The sequence below is a fragment of the Peromyscus leucopus genome, chromosome 8b (genome assembly GCF_004664715.2).
Source record: "Peromyscus leucopus breed LL Stock chromosome 8b, UCI_PerLeu_2.1, whole genome shotgun sequence".
Lineage (NCBI taxonomy): Eukaryota > Metazoa > Chordata > Mammalia > Rodentia > Cricetidae > Peromyscus > Peromyscus leucopus.
In genome coordinates, this window is record NC_051086.1 from 58,847,725 (window position 1) to 58,869,267 (window position 21,543).

General features: G+C 45.8%; 1 protein-coding gene across 1 annotated transcript in view; it reads left to right on the forward strand.

The window, feature by feature from the left end:
- Nucleotides 1-21,543, forward strand: part of Pitpna (phosphatidylinositol transfer protein alpha) — a 45,897-nt gene that overhangs the window by 11,973 nt on the left and 12,381 nt on the right. The window contains exons 4-7 of the mRNA XM_028866761.1: nucleotides 5,465-5,556; nucleotides 10,468-10,475; nucleotides 11,455-11,529; nucleotides 14,648-14,731. Coding sequence (XP_028722594.1) covers nucleotides 5,465-5,556; nucleotides 10,468-10,475; nucleotides 11,455-11,529; nucleotides 14,648-14,731 — 259 coding nt within the window. The remainder of the gene's footprint in view (nucleotides 1-5,464; nucleotides 5,557-10,467; nucleotides 10,476-11,454; nucleotides 11,530-14,647; nucleotides 14,732-21,543) is intronic.

Below are 21,543 nucleotides of genomic sequence, written 5' to 3' on the forward strand. Positions count from 1 at the left end.
AATCTCAGCACCTGAGAAGCTGAGGCAGGAGGATGGTGAGTGTGAGGCCAGTTAAAACTATGTAACTAGTTCCAGGTCAGTCTAGGCTACAAAATGTCTAAAAAACAAACAAACAAACAAACAAAAAAAAAAAACAAAAAACAAAAAACAAAAACCAAGCACCAACAAAAACAAAGAAACCAAAAATCTCCCAATGAATAAGTAACATATTTAAGAAGGTCCAGCTCAGGGTTTGTTGTCCATGTGCTGTAAGCTGTTTGAGCAGCCCTTTCCTGAGATACAGTTTATAGTAATTTCCAGATGCATAAGACTCCTGCAGAACTACTTCTGCATACTTCTTTTGATATATTTATAAATCTGTAGTAAATGCAGTAAAAAGTGTAGTTGTTAGGTCAGATAGTATTTAAATTCTAATTTTGTAGAATCAGATGCCAGAAAAAGTTTAGTACCTTTCTCTCTGTCTCTCTCTTTTTCTTTTCTTTCTTTCTTTTTTTCTTTTTTTTTTTTTTTTTTTTTTCAGTTTTTCAAGACAGGGTTTCTCTGTGTAGCTTTGTGCCTTTCCTGGAACTCGCTTTGTAGACCAGGTTAGCCTCGAACTCACAGAGTTCGGCCTGCCTCTGCCTCCTGAGTGCTGGGATTAAAGGTGTGCACCACGACTGCCTGGCTCTTTTTTGTTTGTTTGTTTGTTTGATTTTTTCCCCCCAAGACAGGGTTTCTCTGTGAAACAGTCTTGACTGTCCTGGAACTCACTCTGTAGACCAGGCTGGCCTCGAACTCACAGAGACCCTCCTCCTTCTGCCTCCTGAGTGCTGGGTTAAAGGTGTATACCACTATGCCCAGCTACGACATTTTAAGATTTATTTCGTTTGAATTATGTGTATGTGAATGCAGATACCTGTAGAGGCCAGAAGAAAGGTTTGGATCCCCTGGAGGAGCTGGAGTTATTGGGTCTTGTGGTTTTCTGATGAGGATGCTGAGAACCAAACTACAAAAACAATGTTTCCTAATCATTGGGCCATCTCTCCAGCCCCTTACCACTGTTTTTACATTTATTTGTGTGTGTGTGTGTGTGTGTGTGTGTGTGTGTGTGTGTGTGTGCGCGCGCGCGCGCGCGCGCGTTAGTTCTGGAGTGTACTACATGTGTGTTGAGGTCAGAGGACAACTTTCAGGATTTGTTTTTCTCGTTTCCAGTACGTAGGTCTGGGGATTGAACAAAGGGCATCAGGCTTGGTAGCAAGTACCTTTATCTACTGAGCCATCTCTAGTCAACATTTAAATATTTTTTCCAAGATGACAAAAATATCTCAGTGGCTAGCCTAGAACTTACTCTGTAGACCAGGCTGGCCTTGGACTCAGAGAACCACCTACCTCTGCCTCCTGAGTGCTGGGATTAAAGGTGTGTGCCATCATGCCCAGATACCCTATTATTTTTATTTATGTTTCTGTGTGTCGTGTGTGTGTGTGTGTGTGTGTGTGTGTGTGTGTGTGTGTGTGTGTGTGTGTATGACACACACCTTTGGAGGGAACCACACTTGAGTCTTCTGGAAGAGCAGCACTTGCTCTTAACTTCTGAGCCACATCTCTAGCCACCCCTCCCCTTCTAAATTATTAAAAGATTTTTTTGTTTGTTTTTTGGTTTTTCAAGACAGGGTTATTTCATGTAGTTTTGGTGCCTGTCCTAGATCTCACTCTGTAGACTAGGCTGGCCTCGAACTCACAGAGATCCACTTGGCTCTGCCTCCTGAATGCTAAGATTAAAGGCATGCACCACCACCGCCCAGCAATTTTTTTTTCCAATATTTTCAAATAACTTTGAAACTCACTTGTGTACTGGAATTTATAGTAAACCACACATGTTTGCTGAATCCCAAATCTAAACAATTTTATAGCAAACCATGACCCAAAGAGCCTTGAAACCATCTGTGAGCATATACCAACTTGAATGGAAGTCAACCAGACTGTTTAAGAAATGACTCAGAGCCAGGCGTGGTGGCACACGCCTTTAATCCCAGCACTCAGGAGGCAGAGGCAGACAGATCTCTGTGAGTTCAGGGCCAGCCTGGGCTACAGAGTGAGTTCCAGAAAAGGTGCCAATGCTACACAGAGAAACCCTGTCTCAAAAACCAAAACAAAAAAAGACTCAGTAGGGCTGGAGAGATGGCTCAGCAATTAAGAGCACGAGCTACTCTTGTAGAATACCTGAGTTTGGTGCCCAGCACCCACATCAGGTAGCTCGCAACTGCCTATGACTCAAGCTCTAGACAATCCAGTGTCTTCTGGCCACCATGGACACCTGCACCCATGTGTACATACCCACACAGACATGCATGCATACACATAAAGAGCTTTTCATACAGGCCTGTGACTTGAGTTCAAATTCCCGAGCCCATGTAAAAGCTGGGCACAGTAAGTGAACAGGAAGATGGAGAATCCCTGGCCCGAAAGCCTTTCTGGAATGAGGTCTGATCCCTCCTCCATCCCCTTAACATCGCTAAGATCCACATTGCTTTCCGTTTTCTCTGGCGTCAGTTGCTCTCCAGCCTCCAGCTGTTCTCTCGCCTTCCAGTTCTCTGTGTGGTGAACATTTTGTCTGGAGGAGCGGTGCTGCTGTCTTCTTGAAAGCTGTAGATGGAAGCTCCTTTGTCCTGGGATGAAATGCAGCTGCCTCACTTATTTCCACGCTCGTGTGACTCCGTCCTAGACCTGCAGTAACTTCTCTCCCTGCCTTTTCTGCCTCGCTCCCGTCCTGTTTGACGTCCCGCACACCCCCTGCACCATGTGTTCATGTGTTCTGACTGGCCTGAGCAGCTCCCTCACCATGCCGTTACAGTGCCCTTCCCCTGAGAGCCCCGTGCTCACCCTATTAGAGCACAGTCTTCAGGACTGTCATTAGTCTGCCTCTGGACCATTTGGTTCCTGTGGATCCAGTGCCTGGCACACAGAACGGTTACCTAGATGAGTGTGGATTGGTGTGTAAAGACTCACAGAGGTTTGCTCTGGGGGCTTGGAGTCTTGTCTGCTGTGGGCTAGCCCTCTCCCTTAGGCTTGAGGCGTGAATAAAGGTGATGAATTTGCTAGAGCCTGTTGAAGATTATGTAAGCTCCCATCTAAAAGCTAAGAAAGGTGGGGTTGCAGATATAGCTCAGTGTGCTTGGGTACTTGCCTAGCATATGTGAGACCCATCCCAGTCACACACACACACACAACACACACACACACACACACACACACACACACACCTCAGTGCTTGGGTACTTGCCTAGCATATGTGAGACCATCCCAGTCACACACACACACACACACACACACACACACACACACACACACACACACAGCTCAGTGCTTGGGTACTTGCCTAGCATATGTGAGACTGATCCTAGTAACACAGGGCGGGGGGACTAAGGAAGGAATTTATGTACTTAGAGAAAACTAGGTACATACCATACATATTGTTCTGTAACATGAGAGGAAAATTGAATAGAGGGGGCTGAGGAGATGGTCAGGGGCTGACAACACTGGCTGCTCTTACAGAGGACTTGGGTTTGTTCCATAGCACCCACGTGGTGGCTCACAGCCAGAGTTCTAGTGGGTCTGAAGCCCTCTTCTGGCCTGGGCGGGCATACATGGAGCACAGAAATAATGTAAGGAAGACACTAATACACATAAAGGTGATAAATAAACCTTTAAAAACAGTGGAAAATTTGAATAGAAGAAAATATTATTATCCAGGTGTGGTGGTGCACACCTGTAATCTCAGCACTGGCTAGACAGAGGCAGCTGGATCTCTGAGTTCGAGGCCAGCCTGGTCTACAGAGAGAATTCCAGGACAGCCAAGGTTACATAGAGAAACCCTGTCTCAAAAAAAAAAAAAAAGAAAAGAAAAGACAAGGGCATCTAAGTTTAAGGTCGGCCTTGGTTACATAGTGAGTTCAAGGGTAGCCTGGATCTGAGGTAGGGTTTGGTTTTTGTTTGTTTGTTTTGTTTTGTTTTCTGTGATAAACACCATGACCAAAAGCAACCTGGAGAGGAAAGGGTTTATTTCACCTCATAGATTATAGTCTGTCATCAAGAGAAGTCAGGGCAGGACCTCCAGATAAGGACCTGGAGGTAGCCCCTGAAGCAGAGGCCATGGAGGAAGGATGTTTACTGGCTTGCTCAGACTACCTGCCCAGGGGTGGCACTACCCACATTGAGCTGAGCCCTGTGACATCAGCCATCAATCAAGAAAAATGTTGACACACTTGGCTACAGGCCAGTCTTTTGGAGGAATTTTCTTAATCAAGAGCCCCTCTTCCCAGATACGTCTAGGTTTGTATCAAGTTGACAGAAACCACTCTGCATACTTGGCCTACAGAGGGAGACTTTTTGTTTGTTTTGAAAGAAGGGCTGTGTATGTCACTTAGTTGGCCGAATGCTTGCCTAGCATGGTCAAGGCCCTGGGTTTGATACCTGGCACCACATAAACTGAGCGTGCTGTTATGTGCTTGTAATGCTAACATTGGCAAGTAGAGGCAGAAGGGTTGGAAGATTGAGGCCAGTGTAGGATATGTGAGACTCTGTGGCAGGGGAAGAGACGGAGACAAAACTGAGGGGGCAGGGGAGAAGCGGGAAGGGAGAAGAAAATACTTATCCTGGGAGGCAGGTGACTATGAGGCTGCCCTGTTCCCTGAGAACTTGGGGAAATAGACCAGGTGGTTTGATATCATAATTACTACGTGTGTGTGCAGGTGAAGGTCAGAGATCAACGTTGGGTGCCTTCCTCTATCACCTAAAAGATGTAGCCCTGGGTGTCCTGAAACTCTCTCTGTAGACCAGGCTAGCCTCAGACTCCCCTGCCTCTGCCTCCTGAGTGTTACAGTTCAAGGAGGGTGCCACCACTCCCAGCCGCCACTCACTTTTGAGGTGGGGACTCTAAACGAACTAATGGGTTAGACTGGCTGTCCAGTGGTCTTTTGGAATCCCCCTCCTCTGTCCCCAGCCCCAAACACTGGGGTCACCAGTGTTATTACACCTAGCTTTTTATGTTGGGTGCTGGGGCTCCAGACTCAGGGAGGTACTTACTTAGCCGTATTCTCAGCCCTTGGAACCCTGCTTCTAATTTAGTCGGCTGGCCCCACCAGTGGGAGACCTAAGCTGGTGAGTGTAGTTGAACCCTGGATGTACTGATTCCCAGTGGGCTCTGGATGACTATAATGAGAAAGAAATGTCTGAAAAATGGCAGCAGGCAGCCCAGGGGCTCAGAAGCTCTTGTTCATGGTGAGTGGCGGAGCAGATGCTGGTCAAGCCGAGGTGTCAGGCTCTGGGAGGTGGCTTCTTCAGCACAGTAGCCTGCTTATCTCAGGGAAATGTGCATGTCAGCTTTAGACACTGAAAAAGCAGGGGCTGTGGGCCGAGGACTGCTGTGCAAACTTAGCTGCTTTCTCTTGCCTCCATTTTCTGCTCATCACCTCTTTTCTCACTACAGCAAAGTACCCACGTTTGTTCGAATGCTGGCCCCAGAAGGAGCCCTGAATATACATGAGAAAGCCTGGAATGCCTACCCTTACTGCAGAACCGGTGAGTACGGAGCTGCCCAGAGCTGAGATTTGGGCCTGAGGTGGGCAGAAGTGGACAGGGAGCCGGAGGTGGGTGAGTCAGGGTTTGTGTTTACTTTAGAATAAGCTGGTGGAGGGATGGGGGGGCGGGGTCCCTAAGGCTCAGGAACGTGTGTTGGTGTTATCCGTACTACTTAGCTAAGTTGATATTCACAGCCAGAGACAGCACAGAACAAACTCCTCTCATTTGGGGTTAGTTTGACAATTTTGATTTTTTTGTTTGTTTGTTTTTGCTTTTCAAGACAGGGTCTCTCTGTGTAGCCTTGGCTCTGGAACTCATTCTGTAGATCAGGCTGTCCTCAAACTCAGAGATCTGCTTTCCTTTGTCTCCCAAGTGCTGGGATTAAAGGTGTGTACCACCACTACTTGGCAAAAAAATTGCTAATTTTTTTCAAAATTACTTTTAATTTTTTAATGTGTATGTTGTTTTGCCTGTATGTATATATTTGCACCATGTCCACTCCTGGTGCCTACAGAGCTAGAAGAGGGCATTGGATCACCCAGAACTAGGTTCACATGTGATTGTGAGCTGCCTTGTGGGTGCTGGGAACTGAATCCAGTTCCCCTGAAATAGCATGGAGTGCTCTGAACCACTGAGCGACCTCTCCAGCACCCTATTGTTTCTATTTTTTTTTTTAATTTTAAATTTTATTTCATTTTACATACCAGCCACAGTTCTCTCCCCTCTCCCCGGTCTCCCATCCCCTCCTCAGAGAGGGTAAGACCTCCCATGGGGAGTCAACAAAGCCTGGCTATCAAGTTGAGGCAGGACCAAGTCCCTCCCCCCTTCATCAAGGCTGAGCAAGGTGTCCCACCATAGGGAATGGGCTCCAGAAAACCAGTTCATGCACCAGGGGTAATCCTAGTCCCACTGCCAGGGGCCCCAAGACAGACCAAGCCACACAACTGTCACCCACATGCAGTGGGCCTACTTTGGTCCCATGCAGGCTCCCCTGTTGTTTCTTTCTTTCTTTCTTTTTTTTTTTTTTTTTTAAATTATTATGTATACAGTGTTCTGTCTGCATGTATGCCTGCTGGCCAGAAGAGGGTGCCAGATCTCATTACAGATGGTTGTGAGCCACCATGTGGTTGCTGGGAATTGAACTCAGGACCTTTGGAAGAGCAACCAGTGCCCTTAACCAGTGAGCCATCTCTCCAGCCCCCCTGTTGTTTCTTAATATTTATAATAGCATAATAGCCTATCATGTGAATATATAGCTGGCCAGTAGTGTCTGTGGGCATTGCATCCATGAATTTTATAAACTACAGATTGGAAATATTTGGGAGGCACATTGAACTTGGTGACGCACACCTTTAATCCCAGCACTTAAGACGCAGAGGCATTTGGATCTTCCTGCATTTGAGGCCAGCCTGGTCTACATAGGAAATAAACTATGTAGCAGGGGGGTAGAATCATCTCTGGTTCAGTTTTAGAAAGGAAGGCAAGATTGGAGCCTCTGTAGAGATACTTTCTATTCTAGAACACATTCTGGGATTCTGAGTATCATGGACCCAGCTTTCCGAGATTCTGAGGTCTGAGGGACTATCTAGAGATAGCTCCCCTCAACTCTCTCCCTCTCCCTCTTCCTCCTTCCTTCCTCAGGAAGGGTCTCAGCAGCCTAGAACTCTCTGTATAGCGCCAGTTAGCCTTAAACTTGTAGCAGCCCTCTTGTGTGAGGTTACAGGTGTGCCTCATGGCCCCTGGCTTAGGAGTAGGTTTCTTAGACTATGCTGGCACTGATTCACATGCCAGGGAACCCTTAATGTCCACTGAAGCCACCTCCAAGGTCAGTGTTCTTTCCTCCTGCTAGCTTTCCATTGTGGGCACAGACTGTCTGGCTTTGGTCCTGCCAGTCTCTGCTCACCGGTACTGCTTCCCTGGCTGTTTATTCTCTAGATTGCATCTGATAAGCATGTAATCCTTATGTGACCAGGTGTGTCCTTATCTTGTGGACTTTGGGAGTAACTGAAGTCATTGCCCACTCCAGTCTTCCATGGCCCTATATAAGTTCAAGGACCTTTTATCAGGAGATACACAATCAATGGTGGTCCGTAGGCTGTGGACAGTTTCATTGTTGTAGCTGAAAATGCAAATTTTCCTACTCTATATGCACTGGACAGGAAACTGTTACATGCTTAGAATTAGTTGTGTGTGTGTGTTTGAAAGGTGGTCTTAAGTAGCCCCGGCTGGTCTTAGAAGAGTTTGGGACTGGCCTGGAACTCCTCCTGGTCCTCCTTGTTTCATACCTTCCAAGTGCTTGTAGCACCATGCTGAGCTTTGATTCATGATTTTAAAAAACAGTGTGCAAGAGCCAGGTATGGTGGCACAATCCTGTAATCCTAGCACCTGGGAGACAGACAGCTGGATTTCTGCAAGTTTAAGGCCAGTCCGTCTATGTAGAGAGAGACTCTGTTTTAACCCCAGCCCCTTCACGTCCCCATCCCTACCCTGTAAACCACCCCTGATAGTCCAGATCAGGTTTGGGGGTGTAGTTAACTGGTAAAGTGCTTACTCCAGCCCAAGGCACTGGATCTGATCCAGCACAGTAAATTAAGGAGGAAAAAAAAGTGGAGTATGGCAGGGTGTGTCTGGCATAGGGACAAAGGTGACTTTCCTTGATGTCTAATAGTCATGTTGAGCATGCGCTGTAAGAATCGTAGTCCGCTTGAGGCAGACGTAGCATGGGTTTCTGGGTACATAGCTTGTGCTAACTGAGGGATGCGTTGTCTGCTGTGTAACCCTTGGGAGAATATGCTGCATCTGGCATGGCAGTTTCCTGCTCAGTAACGCTAGTTCACACATCCATCCTTGACACAAGAAAGAATCCTCCATGAAGAGAAGGGGGGAGGTACTTTCTTAGGATCGCCAGCTTCCTAGTGGGATCCACTCGATACAGATGAACACGCCGACTCCTAGACCTGTTCATCTGGGTACCTCCTCTTCTAAAATACGAGATAGAACAGATGAGGGGTTCCTTCTCATCCTTCCTGGAGGCCAGCGGGACAGAGATTACTAGTGCCAGCATTTTAGTTTGTCCTCAGTACATCTAAGTTTGAGGAGAGTTGGAGAAAGGAGTGTGGAGTCACCCCACCCCACTGCCTTTGGGATGGCTCCAGCCTTATTCTGGGATCGGTGAAAAGGGATTTAGTGTGCTCCATCATCATCAAGTCTACTGTTCTCTCACTTATTTCCATCTCTTTTCTCCTGAAACCCATAGGTCAGGCTGAGAAATGAAAATGTGAAGAGGAGAAATATGTTTCCTTGTCTTCTCCCTCAGTAGCAGATGGTACCACTAAATCAGGCTTTTAAAATATCATATTAAGAAACTGGGCATAGTAGTAAATATTTGTAACTCAGCATTCAGGAAGATGAGGCAGGAGGATCACAACTTCAAGGCTAGACTGGGGTACATACATAGCAAGACCCTGTCTCAAAAAATCCCTCTAAGATGCATTATTAGTCTTATTGGGAAAACCCCATTTTCCTGTGTAGTTGATGTGGATACAGAGACGTTTGGGAGGGAAGGGAGATTGGATAGGATTAGGGGGAAGTTAGTCACCTGAGTTGATACTAAAGGCTGAGAGCAGGGTCCTCAACCTCCTGGGTTTAGAAACCCAATTTTTTCAGAATGTGGTGGATCTGTTTCTCAGTGGCTCACATACTAACATAAAAACCTCAAATATCAGACTCTGCAGTGGTAGTGAAGTACAGAATTATGGGTCAAACTAGACACTATTTGCTGATCAGGACGTTCTTTCCTTGGGAGTCTTCCACATAGAAATGAAATTAAAGTAGGAAAACACAGTGTGATGGTGCAGTTAGTCAGCTTGGTCAAGGCAGCAGATTCTTGTGTCCTACAGAGGCCAGACTAGGAGAGGGTGTCTTAGAGAATGTGGAGTCCAAATATGGTAGCTGGTAGGAGAAGCTTAATGTCCAGGGTCATCACACCAGGTCAGCCTGAAGCTACTGTCTCTATGACAACATGAGAGTCTCTGGACTGGCGTCTTTGGATGCATATTTGTACCCATTATTTCTGTTGTCCCCAGTGACTTTCTCAGGGTGCTAATAGAGGAGTTGCTAGTTTAATCCTAATCTGGTGCTTCCAGTGTCTTTGGTTGGGCTCGGGGAAATTCCTGACAATCTTGGGCTGTTTGTGCACAAGGTAATTTATAGCCCTTTTGCCGTAAGCTCCCCAATTCCATGGCATGAGTGTTAGTTTTACCTTTTTGTTTGTTTTTTGGGGTGATGGAGTTTGTTGGCCCTCTGTATACTCCAAAAACAGCATATGCATTACCAGAAACTGGGCTTGCACACAGGGGAGGGTACAGAATGAACTGAGCTGCTGTGGGAGGAGAGCTGGGCTCTTCCCCAGTGACATGGAAGCTGCAGTCATTTTCTCTGATAAATAATTGACCTGTGCTTGCCGAGGGATCCCATTACAGTGGCGGGAGCATAGAGCATTCGAGGTTTGGTTACAGTGTGAGGAAGGAGGCCACCATCAAAAAGACAGCCTGGCTTGGAAGACCCTGCTCTGTGTCCCCGGGGGTGGGGGCACGCAAGTGATTCTCTCATGGGAGATTGATTGGGCCTCAGGGCTTCAGCTGATCAGAGACCACCCTTCCCTTGTTCTATCAGAGAGAGTCCGAAGAAGCCCATATAGGCGTCATCTTAATTAAATCCCAGATTTGGTACCTTGGGACTTTGAATGAATTTGGGGGAAGGAGGGGTTGATGCACTGAGGCTTTCCTAATGCAAGCTGGGGCTAGAGGTCAGTATGAAGGAAGCCATGGGGAGTGGAGAAGTCTTTGCTCTTCATAGTCTCTTCATTAATCTTTCTTTCTTTCTTTTTTCCATGTCCTTGCCTCGGAGCAGTTATTACAGTAAGTATTTCTGGCAGGGAGGGGTTGGGGGTAGGAGGATTGGAGTTCTAGATATGTAAGAAAAGGAGAAATAAAGGTATACCTGCACTAGATGTTCTGGCTGTTCTCTCGTTCCCTTCTGGTGATGCTGGGGGTGTCGAGGCTCAAGCGTTTCAGTCTTAATGAGGATCTTGCCAGGCAGTGCTTTAACTGCATTGACTCATGGTGGCTTTGCCAGGTCAGACCTGACTCTGAGTCTCTGAGGTACAGAATGAATTGAGGCTCTCCCTTGTTCCCTAAAGTCATGCCTATCCAGGGCTGTACAGACGTCACATTCAGCCAGCCTGAAAGTGACATTCCTGTCCCATTTGGGCATCTGCTGACTCCAGTGAGCACTGACCATTGGCAACATTGTGACATCACCAAGCTTGCTCTTCCAGAACCAGCCCTTATCCCCCAAGCTCTAACTCTTCAGCACAATCCGCCAAATGCTTGTCCCTGCTGCAGCACTAATCCCTGCCAGGGAACAAGGGGCTCTTTTCCTCCTTCATGTAGCTCCTTTGATTAAATGTTTTTTAAACAGGTGTTACAGTTTTTGAAAAGCACCAAGGGAGGGGGCAAAATCTGCATAGAGGTCTGGCCTCAACAAAGGACTTGATGTAGAGAAAGGGGCCAGTGTGAAGACTTTCCTCAGCTACAGACTTTGTGGGCTGCTGGGTACATTTGCATTCTGTGCATGAAGTCGTATGGAAGACTGGTTAAATACTGAATTCTAAACTCAGACAAGGAGGGGCTTTGGGCCTCTCTGTGCGATAGCTCTGGCCTCAGCCAAGTCACCTAGGATTTCAAACTTAATTTTCTTCCTCTGTAAACTTGGGGTGATCATCTGTGCGAGGCAGACCTAGTTCTGGGGCCACCCAGGACTTCAGGCTGTGTGACCCCCAGCTATGGGAGTGGTGACCCTCTAGCTCCGACCTTAGGTATTTGTTCCCTCTTCCAGAATGAGTACATGAAAGAAGACTTTCTGATTAAAATTGAAACCTGGCACAAGCCGGATCTTGGCACCCAGGAGAATGTAAGTATCACCTCTCGAGCCCCAGGGCTCCAGATCTTGGCAGATCTCTCCGTCCTGTAACCTCTGCCTCCTGCCTCGGGGTCCTCTCTGTGCTTCTCTTCTGCCTGGCTAGAAAGGCTTCTCTATACTGCCCTACAGTGCAGTTTCCTGTCATTGATTTGTAGAATGTCATCTCTAAGATTCTTTGCTGGGCTTTCCTTGTAGAGCTGGGATTGGTCTAAAATGCAGTTTCCAATACCCAGGAATGATGTCTTTAAAACATCATAATTGTACCAGCACTTTAATCCCAGCCCTCAGGAGGCAGAGGCCAGCCTGCTCTATCTACAAAGCAAGTTCCAGGACAGCCAGGGCTGTTACAGAGAGAAACCCTGTCTCAAAAAGCCAAATAAATAAATAAATTATAACTGCAGTATTTCTCCAAATTTAAAGTATATTCCTGCTCTTTTCAACTCACAATTCTACATCTAGGCATGTGTGAGACTGTTTTTTCACATGTGAAATAACGTATACAAAGAGATTAGGCACAAATCCAAAACAATGAAAGACCCTATCAGTGGGGCACCAATAGATTGTGCAGCCAAACAGTGACATACTGTGCAACCATTAGAAAGCTGGGGGAAGCCGGGCAGTGGTGGCGCACGCCTTTAATACCGGCACTCGGGAGGCAGAGGCAGGCAGCTCTCTGAATTTGAGGCCAGCTTGGTCCTCAGAGAGAGTTCCAGGACAGTCAGGGCTTACATGGTTCTGGTCTCATGTCTCAAAAGCAAGCAAGCAAACAAACCCATCCCTCCACTAACTGAGGAGCTATTGGCATTTGATTGCTACTGAGAAAGTGAGAGCATGTTGTTAGTCAGGGTTCTCTAGAGGAACAAGACTGACAGGAGAGAGAGAGAGAGAGAGAGAGAGAGAGAGAGAGAGAGAGAGAGAGAGAGAGAGAGAGAGAGAGAGAGAGAGAGAAAAGAAGAGAAGAAGGAGAAGGAGAGGAGAGAGAGAGAGGAGGAGGGAGGGAGTTTATTAGACGGGCTTACAGGCTGTGGTCCAGTTAGTCTGAGCATCCAGGAGTTGTTCAGCCCACAAGGCTGGATGACTTAGCTGGTGGTCAGTATCCGTCGGAATCCTGAAGAAGTAGGCTCTAGTGCCAGTGAAGGAGTAGACTTTCACTCTAATTGCCCCTGAGAAAGAGAGGGCAAACATGCAAAGAGCGAGTGCTTCCTTCTTCATGTCCTTTGGATAGGCTGCCGCCGAAAGTGTGGTCCAGATTAAAGGAGGACCTGCCCACTTCAGATGATTTAATTAAAGAAAATCCCTCACAGGGGTACCCAGCCATTGGGGTTGGTTAATTCCAGATGTAATCAAGTTGATAACCAAGAATAGCCATCACATAGAGTCGGTTTTCTCTTCTTTTTTCTTTTTTGAGACACCCCTGCCCGGCCAGTTTTCTTTAAAGATGGCAGGTTGACCAGACAGTAGGGCGGGCAGGCCCCCACTCCCAGTAGTCCACAAACTGCACTGGATGAGGAAAGAAGAAGAAATAATCTCCAAGTTGGGTGGGAGGGGTAGGAGGATGCAAAGGGTGGTAATAGAGTTAGAGATCGAGTATGTTAAAAAATTTGAAAAAGAAATTAAAAAAGCGGGCGGCGGTGGCACACACCTTTAATCCCAGCACTCGGGAGGCAGAGCCAGGTGGGTCTCTGAGTTCGAGGCCAGCCTGGTCTTCAGATTGAGTTCCAGGACAGCCAGGGCTACAGAACGAGACCTCGTCTGAAAAGAAGAGAGAAAAGATGAGATGCGGGGCTGCAGAGATGGCTCTGCCGTTGAGAGCTCTTTTTTTTTTAATTTTTATTTTATGTGCATTACTGTTTTGCCATGGGTTTTGAGTCCCCTGGAACTGGCGTTACATACAGTTGTGAGCTGCCATGTGGGTGCTGGGAACTGAACTCAGGTCCTCTGGAAGAACATTCAGTGCTCTTAACCACTGAGCTATCTCTCCAGCCCCTGGTTAAGAGCTCTTATTGCTCTTCCACAGGGCCTGAGTTCAGTTCAAAGTACCCACACTGGGTAGCTTACAACATCTGAGTCTCCAGCTGAGAGACCCAATACCCTCTTCTGGCCCCTGACGGCTCCCCCACACACCCACATTGCAGACACACAGACACACACAGACATATGAATAAAAATGAAATAAAGCTAAGAAGAGCATCTATGAACCTATATATATATATATGCTATTGTTGGTATTAAAGGAAAATCTGCACACAGACTATATTGTCTATTACTAGAGTTGAGGTTGGGGTGGGAGATGAGCTAAAGTAAATGTTATTTTTTTTTTTCCTTCATTTTTTGAGACAGGGTTTCTCTGTATAGTTTTGGTGCCTGTCCTGGATTTTGCTCTTTAGCCCAGGCTGGCCTGGAACTCACAGAGATCCACCTGGCTCTGCCTCCCGAGTGCTGGGGTTAAAGTCGTGTGCCACTGCCGCCCAGCCAGAAATGTTATTCTTTATTGTAACCTTTTGTACATTGAATTTGTGAAAAGGCAGCAAATCCAGGGGTGTTGAGTCCTCTCCCCAGGTGCAGTGGGAATAGTGAGGGATTCGGTGGAGCCTGCTGAAGTGAACTGAGTCTAAAGACAGATCCCATTGCTGTCCAATCTCGGGCACATTTGAATAACTCTGTACCAACTGTAAGCTTAAGTAGTGCTTATCTGAAATGCTTTCAGACTTTAGATTTTGGGAGGTATGCAAGTAACAAGATATATTGGGGGAGGGACCCAAATATAAACAAATCATTTGTGTTTTATATATACATTATATACACAGTTTGAAGGTATTTTACATGACACTTTAGCCTGCTTACATTTAACTGTAGCCCACCATATGAGATCAGGTGTGAAATTTTCTATTTGTGGCCTCATGGCAGCTCACTATGCCATGTTTTAGATTTGGGATAGTTTTGGGTTTTCAGATTGTAGATGTTTAACCCTTGAATAATTCTTTGCTAGTAGGAATGCCCCACCAGTGGTGTGGGGAGACCTGTCTCTGGCTGCCGTTGTTTCCGGTAAGGACGTCTGTCTCTAACAGAACCGCACGTGCATGACGAGTACTTGCCCGTTTTCTTGCAGGTGCATAAACTGGAGCCTGAGACATGGAAGCACGTGGAAGCTGTATATATAGACATTGCTGATCGAAGCCAAGTACTTAGCAAGGTAGGTGCTCCTTAAGACTTAGGGGTGCGGAAGTGACTTGTAAACGTGAAAGGACCAGGGAACGTTACCCAGCTTGGCTCAGAAGGAAGTTCTCTCTGGGGTGCGTCATTTGTTTTATTGTTGTTGTTTTTATGGTACTGCTGGTTAGGCCAGGCCTCCCACATGCTAGACAAGTACTCTGCCACTGAACTACATGCCCAGCACTCTTGTTACTGTTTGTTTTCCTTTTTGAGAAGGGTCTCGCTGTGTTGTCTAGGTAGGCCTAGAATTCACAGAGATCTACCTGCCTCTGCCTACCAAGTACTGGGATTAAAGTTGTGTACCACCATACCTGGTAACAGTTTTATTTATTTATTTGTTTGTTCTGTTAATTTTTAGTTTGTCAAGACAGGGTCTCTGTGTAGCTCTGGCTGGCCGGGAACTCATGCTGTAGACCAGGCTGGCCTGGAACTCACAGAGACCCACCCGCCTCTGCCTCCTGAGTGCTGGTATTAAAGGTATGCACCACTGGACTGCTCAGGTAACACTGGGTCTCACTAAGTTTCCTGACATTGCTATTTCTAAAGTCAGTGTTAAGAGTTTTCTGGGCCAGGCTGGAGAGATGGCTCAGAGGATAAGAGCATTGACTGTTCTTCCAGAGGTCCTGAGTTCAATTCCCAGCAACCACATGGTGGCTCACAACTATCTGTAATGAGATCTGGTGCCCTCTTCTGGCCTGCAGTCATACATTCTGTATACATAATAAACAAAATAAAGAGTTCTCTGGGCCATGGGGCTGGAGAGATGACTCAGGGATTTAAGAGCACTTATTGCTCTTGCAGAAGACTTGGGTTTGGCTGCCATGGGTACTACCCATGGTATACATACATGCCTATAGATAAAACTCTCTCTCTCTCTCTCTCTCTCTCTCTCTCTCTCTCTCTCTCTCTCTCTCTCTCTCTCACACACACACACACACACACACACACACACACACACACACACACACTTTAAGTTTCTTGGGCCAGCAAGATGGCTCAGTGATTAAAGACAATTGCCACCAAACCTAACAACCTGAGTTTGATCCCTGCTAGCTATGTGGTAGAAAGAAAGGACTCCTTCAAGCTGTCTCCTGACCTCCACATGCACACACTCACACACACACACTCATGCGTGTATACACACCCATGATGGGGGGATCAGAGGACAACTTAATGGAATCAGTCCTTTCTTCCACCTTTGTTTGGACTCGAATTCAGGTCACCAGGCTTGTGTGGCAAGCACCTTTACATATTGGACCTTATTTTTGTTTATTATTATTATATCTGTCTAATACACACATGTGAGGTCAGATTATAGCTCTTGGAGTTGTTCTCTTCCACCATGGGTTCTGAGGATCAGACTCAGGTCATCAGATTTGCTTGGCAAGAGCTTTTACCACTGAGCCATCTCTCCAGCCATGACTGAGATGTTTTCATTGGGGCATTCCCAAAAAGATGCATATCCAGGGTGATGGCACATGCCTAGAATCGCATTATTCAGAAGTCTGGAGCAAGATGATTAGGTTCTAGGGCAGCTTGGGCTTATAGTGAGACTTTCAAAAAACAAAACAACCCTTTTTACTGAAATACAATATACATCGCAAAGTAAATACATCATAAATATATGGCCAGGTGAGTTTTCTCAAACTGAATATGTGAATATATTTCACAAATATTAGAGTAATAAGAACTATGTAATTTGATTAACTTCCGTCTCTATTGTGGGAGTGGAGGGAATAGTAAAAAACAATAAACCTGGTTAGGTGTTGTGTGATGCATGCCTTTTTATCCCAGCACTTGGGAGGCAGAGGCAGAGGCAGGTGAATCTCTGTGAGTTTGGGGCCAGCCTGGTCTAGCTACTTACAGGACAACCAGGACTACATAAAGAGACTCTGTCTTTAAAAAACCAAAGGTGGTAGCACACACCTTTAATCCCAGCACTCAGAAGGCAGAAGCAGGCGGATCTCTGAGTTTGAGGCCAGCCTGGTCTACAGAGCTAGTTCCAGGACAACCAAGGCTACACAAAGAAACCCTGGCTTGAAAACAAAATAAAACAAACCCCACAAAATAATAATAAAAATGATGATGATAATAATGATGATGATGTAAAGGGCTAGAAAGATGGCTTAGTGGTAAGAGCGCATGCTGCTCCTGCAGAGGACAAGAATTGGTGTCCCAGCTTGTACATTGGACGGCTCACTTATAATCCCAGCTGTAGGAGGGTCTGATCTATGAGGGCACCTACACACACACACACACACACACACACACACACACGCACGCACGCACGCACGCACGCACCCCCCCCCCCCCACGCACGCACGCATGCACGCACGCACGCACGCACGCACGCACATAATTTTTAAGATAGTAAAGTCTTTAAAAAGTAATAATATAGGAGGCTGGAGAGATGGCTGAGTGGTTAAGAGCACTGTTTTTCCAGAGGTACTAAACTGAGTTCAATTCCCAGCAACCACATGGTGGCTCACAACCATCTGTAATGAGATCTGGTGCCCTCTTCTGGCCTGCAGGGACACATGCAGGCAGAACACTGTATACATAATAAATATTTTTTAAAAAGGGGAAAAAAGTAATAATATAGCCAGATGTGGTAGTATATACCTTTGATCTTAGCACTTGGGAAGTAGAGGTAGGAGGATCAGAAGTGTAAGACCAACCTTGGTTACGTATTAAGTTCAAAACCAGCCTGGATTATACAAGACTCTGTCTCAACTAAATAGTGATAATTTTCCTCGTGTGTGACTTTTGATCTTTATTTTTGTTGAGTAGATGCTGTAATAAACCCACATTAGACAGTAGAATAGGACAACTGAAAACTAAAGCCTTGTGTACTGAACATAAAGGATGGCTTGTACTGTAACTGAGGGAAGGGCAGAGGCTGCTCCATGGTACAGTTTGCAGGTAGGAGTAAGCTCTGCTTTGCTGCTGTACAGTGGAATGGCTGTAGGGATGATAGTGGAGTTTGAATATTTTGAATGTTGATAAAGAAACAATATATGTTTGAGTAGATACATTTAACCTGATATGCACATCCCAGAATGTATAAATGTATCAAATATTACATGGTACTGTAAAGATGGGTACTTTTTTAATGTTTTTAATGTATCAATTAAAAACTTTCCATGCAGTGGTGGCACACTCCTTTAATCCCAGCAGAGGGAGGCAGAGGCAGGTGCAGCTCTGTGAGTTTGAGGCCAGCTTGGATCTACAATGTGAGTTCTAGGACAGGCTCCAAAAACTACACAGAGAAACCCTGCCTTGGGGGGGGGGGACCAGAATAGGGCTGGAGAGATGGCTCAGAGGTTAAGAGCACTGGCTGCTCTTCCAGAGGTCCTGAGTTCAGTTCCCAGCATCCACATGGTGGCTCACAACCATCTATAAGGAGATCTGGTGCCCTCTTCTAGCATGCAGGAATACATGCAGGCAGAACACTGTATACATAATAAATAAATTTAAAAAAAATAATAAAACAAAACAAAAATTTATTTCAGCTGAATGTGGTAGTGCATGCCTCTAATCCCAGGAGATCTCTAAAAATATAAGGCCAGTCTCGTCTATGTATACAGTTCTAGAGCAACATTGGCTACATAATGAGACCCTGTCACAAATATATGTGTGTGTGTGTGTGTGTGTGTGTATGTATATATTAAAAATCAATTTCCATTTAAAAATAGATAAATAAAGGGGCTGGAGAGAGATGGCTCAGTGGTTAACACACTTGTTCCCAGTTTCACATGGTGACTTAAAGTCTTCTGTAGCTCCAGTCTGAGGCAGTTTGACCTCTTGTGGACAACAGGCCACATATGTGGTACACATACATTCATGCAGGCAAACATTCATACATTTAAAAATGAAATAAATCTAAAAAAAATAGGTTCATATCTGTAATTCCTGGTCATCACTGGGAAGGAACAGAATGAAGCTCAGCAGTTCAAGACCATCCTCAGCTGTGTAGAAAGTTTGAGGCCAATCTGGATTACATTGGGTTCTGCCTCTAAAACAAAATCCAAAACTAGAGGCTGAGTGGTGGTGGCAAACGCCTCTAATCCCAGCACTCAGGAGGCAGAGGCAGGTGGATCTGTGAGTTCGAGGCCAGCCTGGACTACAGAGCGAGTTCCAGGACAGCTAGAGCTGTCTCAGAAAAGCAATACAAACAAATAAACAAAAAATCCAAAGTAGATGAACAGATAATATTAAATGAAGCCGGCCTAGTAATACACAAGAGGGTACATTCTAAACATTGAATACTTCCAGTAATTATTTTTTTATTTTTTTTTATTTTTCGAGACAGGGTTTCTCTGTGTAGCTTTGCGCCTTTCCTGGGACTCACTTGGTAGCCCAGGCTGGCCTCGAACTCACAGAGATCCGCCTGCCTCTGCCTCCCGAGTGCTGGGATTAAAGGCGTGCGCCACCACCGCCCGGCTATTTTTTTATTTTTAAATTTGTTTTTACTTACTTATTATTTAATTATTGTCTCTGTGTATTAAATATGGCATCTATCTACCACGGCAGGTGTGTGGGAGTCAGAGGGCAACTTTTGGAGCCAGCTCCAGCCTGTCCCTGAGCAATCCCAGGACGCAACTTAGTCTGTTAGAACTGGTGACCAGCAAACACCTGCACCCACCACTCCGTCTTCCCACTGCTTTTAAAACTTGGATTTTATGAAGCAGAGTTAGAGTCATTACAAGAGATTTTATTGTAGATTTTTACTACAGGGACTAAGAGAAGAAAGTAATACCTACCTGAGTAAAGAGCTGTGGCCTTCTCAAAGGAGTGTCCACACCAGTATTCGTGTTATTAAAACAAACCAGAAGATTAAACTAGGCAGTTTTAAGAACGATGACTAGTTCTCAGCTCTATGTTTTAGAATCATCTGAAGATATTTATTTATTTACTTATTTTGAAATATTATCTCATGTAGCCCTGGTGTGCCTTGAATTCTCTATATAGCCAAGGATGGCCTTGAACTCCTGATCCTCCTGCCCCCACATGCTAGGTGCTAGATTACAGACATTCGCCACTGTGTCCAGCTTCCTGAAATGTGTAAGAAGAAAAATCACCAGGTGTGGTGGCTCATGCTGTTAATCCCAGTACTTTGAAGCCTGAGGCAGGAAGATTGCCACAAGTTCAAGATCATCTTGGGCTACAATATAAAAGAAAAACTCGGGCTGTCAAGATGTCTCAATAGGGGGATTCGCTGAGCCCAAGGACCTGAGTTTGGTCTCTTGGATCCACGTAGTAAGAGGAAGAGCCATCTCTTGAAAAGCCGTCCTCTGCCCTCCTCCACATGTGGACATGCAGACAGACAGACACACACACACACACACACACATATACACACACTCACAAATAAGTAAATGTAAAAAAAATTTAAGGACTGGAGAAATGTTTCAGTGGTTAAGAGCACTAACCACTCTTGTAGAGGACGCTGCTGGTTCATTTTCCAGCACCCACATGGCAGCTCACAACTGTCTGTAACTCCAATTCCTGGGGACCAGCCACCCATGGCAAAACACCAATGCACGTAAAATAAAGGTAAATAAATTTTAAAAAAGAATTTCAGAAGTAAAAGGATAGAGGTATGGCTCAGTGATTCAATGTGCTTGTTGCTCTCACAGAGGACCTGTAATTCCAGCTCCAAAGGATCAAACACCCTCCTCTGGCCTCAAATAAAATTTTTTTTTTTTTTTGGCCAGGTGCACACCTTTAATCCCAGCCCTTGGGAGGCAGAGGCAGGTGGATCTCTGAATTCAAGGCCAGTCTGGTCTACAGAGTGAGTTCTAGGACAGGCACCAAAACTACACAGAGAAACTCTTGTCTCGAAAAAAAAAAAAAAAAAAAAAACCCCCCCCCCCCACCAACAGGGTCTCTCTGTGTAACAGCCCTAGTTGTCCTGGAACTCGCTTTGTAGACCAGACTGACCTGGAACTCACAGAGATCCACCTGCCTCTGCCTCCTGAGTACTGGGATCAAAGGCATGTGTCACCACCACCCAGATGATAAAATAAATTTTAAAAAGCAAAATTCATGTTGTCCTCAACTGAAGATGTTCTAAGTCTCTGGGGTTTAAGTAGTATGGCCCAGAAATGTGTGTTTTGAAAGTCTCCCCTAGTAATCTGGATGCTCACCTAAGTTGAAAAGCCTCTGTCTTTAACACTTTCACACTGCTTGATCAGACAGTCTGCTGACACTTCCATAGCTAAAGTTGTAAGCGAGCCCTGGCAGGGAAAACCACACAGACCTCTACTTTGAGGCAATTGTAAACAGTTTGTCTTGGTTAGGGTTACTATTGCTGTGATGAAACACCATGACCAAAGCAACTTGGGAAGAAAAGGATTTATTTGGTTTATGCTTCCACATCATCATTGAGGGAAGTCAGGACAGGAACTCAAACAGGACAGGATCATGGAGGCAGGAGCTGATGCAGAGGCCAAGGAGGAGAGCTGCTTACTGGCTTGCTCATTATGGCTTGCTTAGCCTGCTTTCTTACAGAACCCAGGCCCACCAGCCTGGAGATGGCACCACCCACAATGGGCTGGACCCTCTCCCATTAATCACTAAAAAAAAAATGCCCTACAGGCTTGCCTACAGACCAACCTTATAGAGGCATTTTTTTTTCTTTTTTCTTTCTTTTCTTTGTTTTTGTTTTTCAAGACAGGATTTCTCTGTGTGGCCCTGACTATCCTGGAACTCACTCTGTAGACCAGGCTGGCCTTGAACTCAGAGATTTGCCTGCCTCTGCTGGGATTAAAGGCGTGCACCAGGACCACC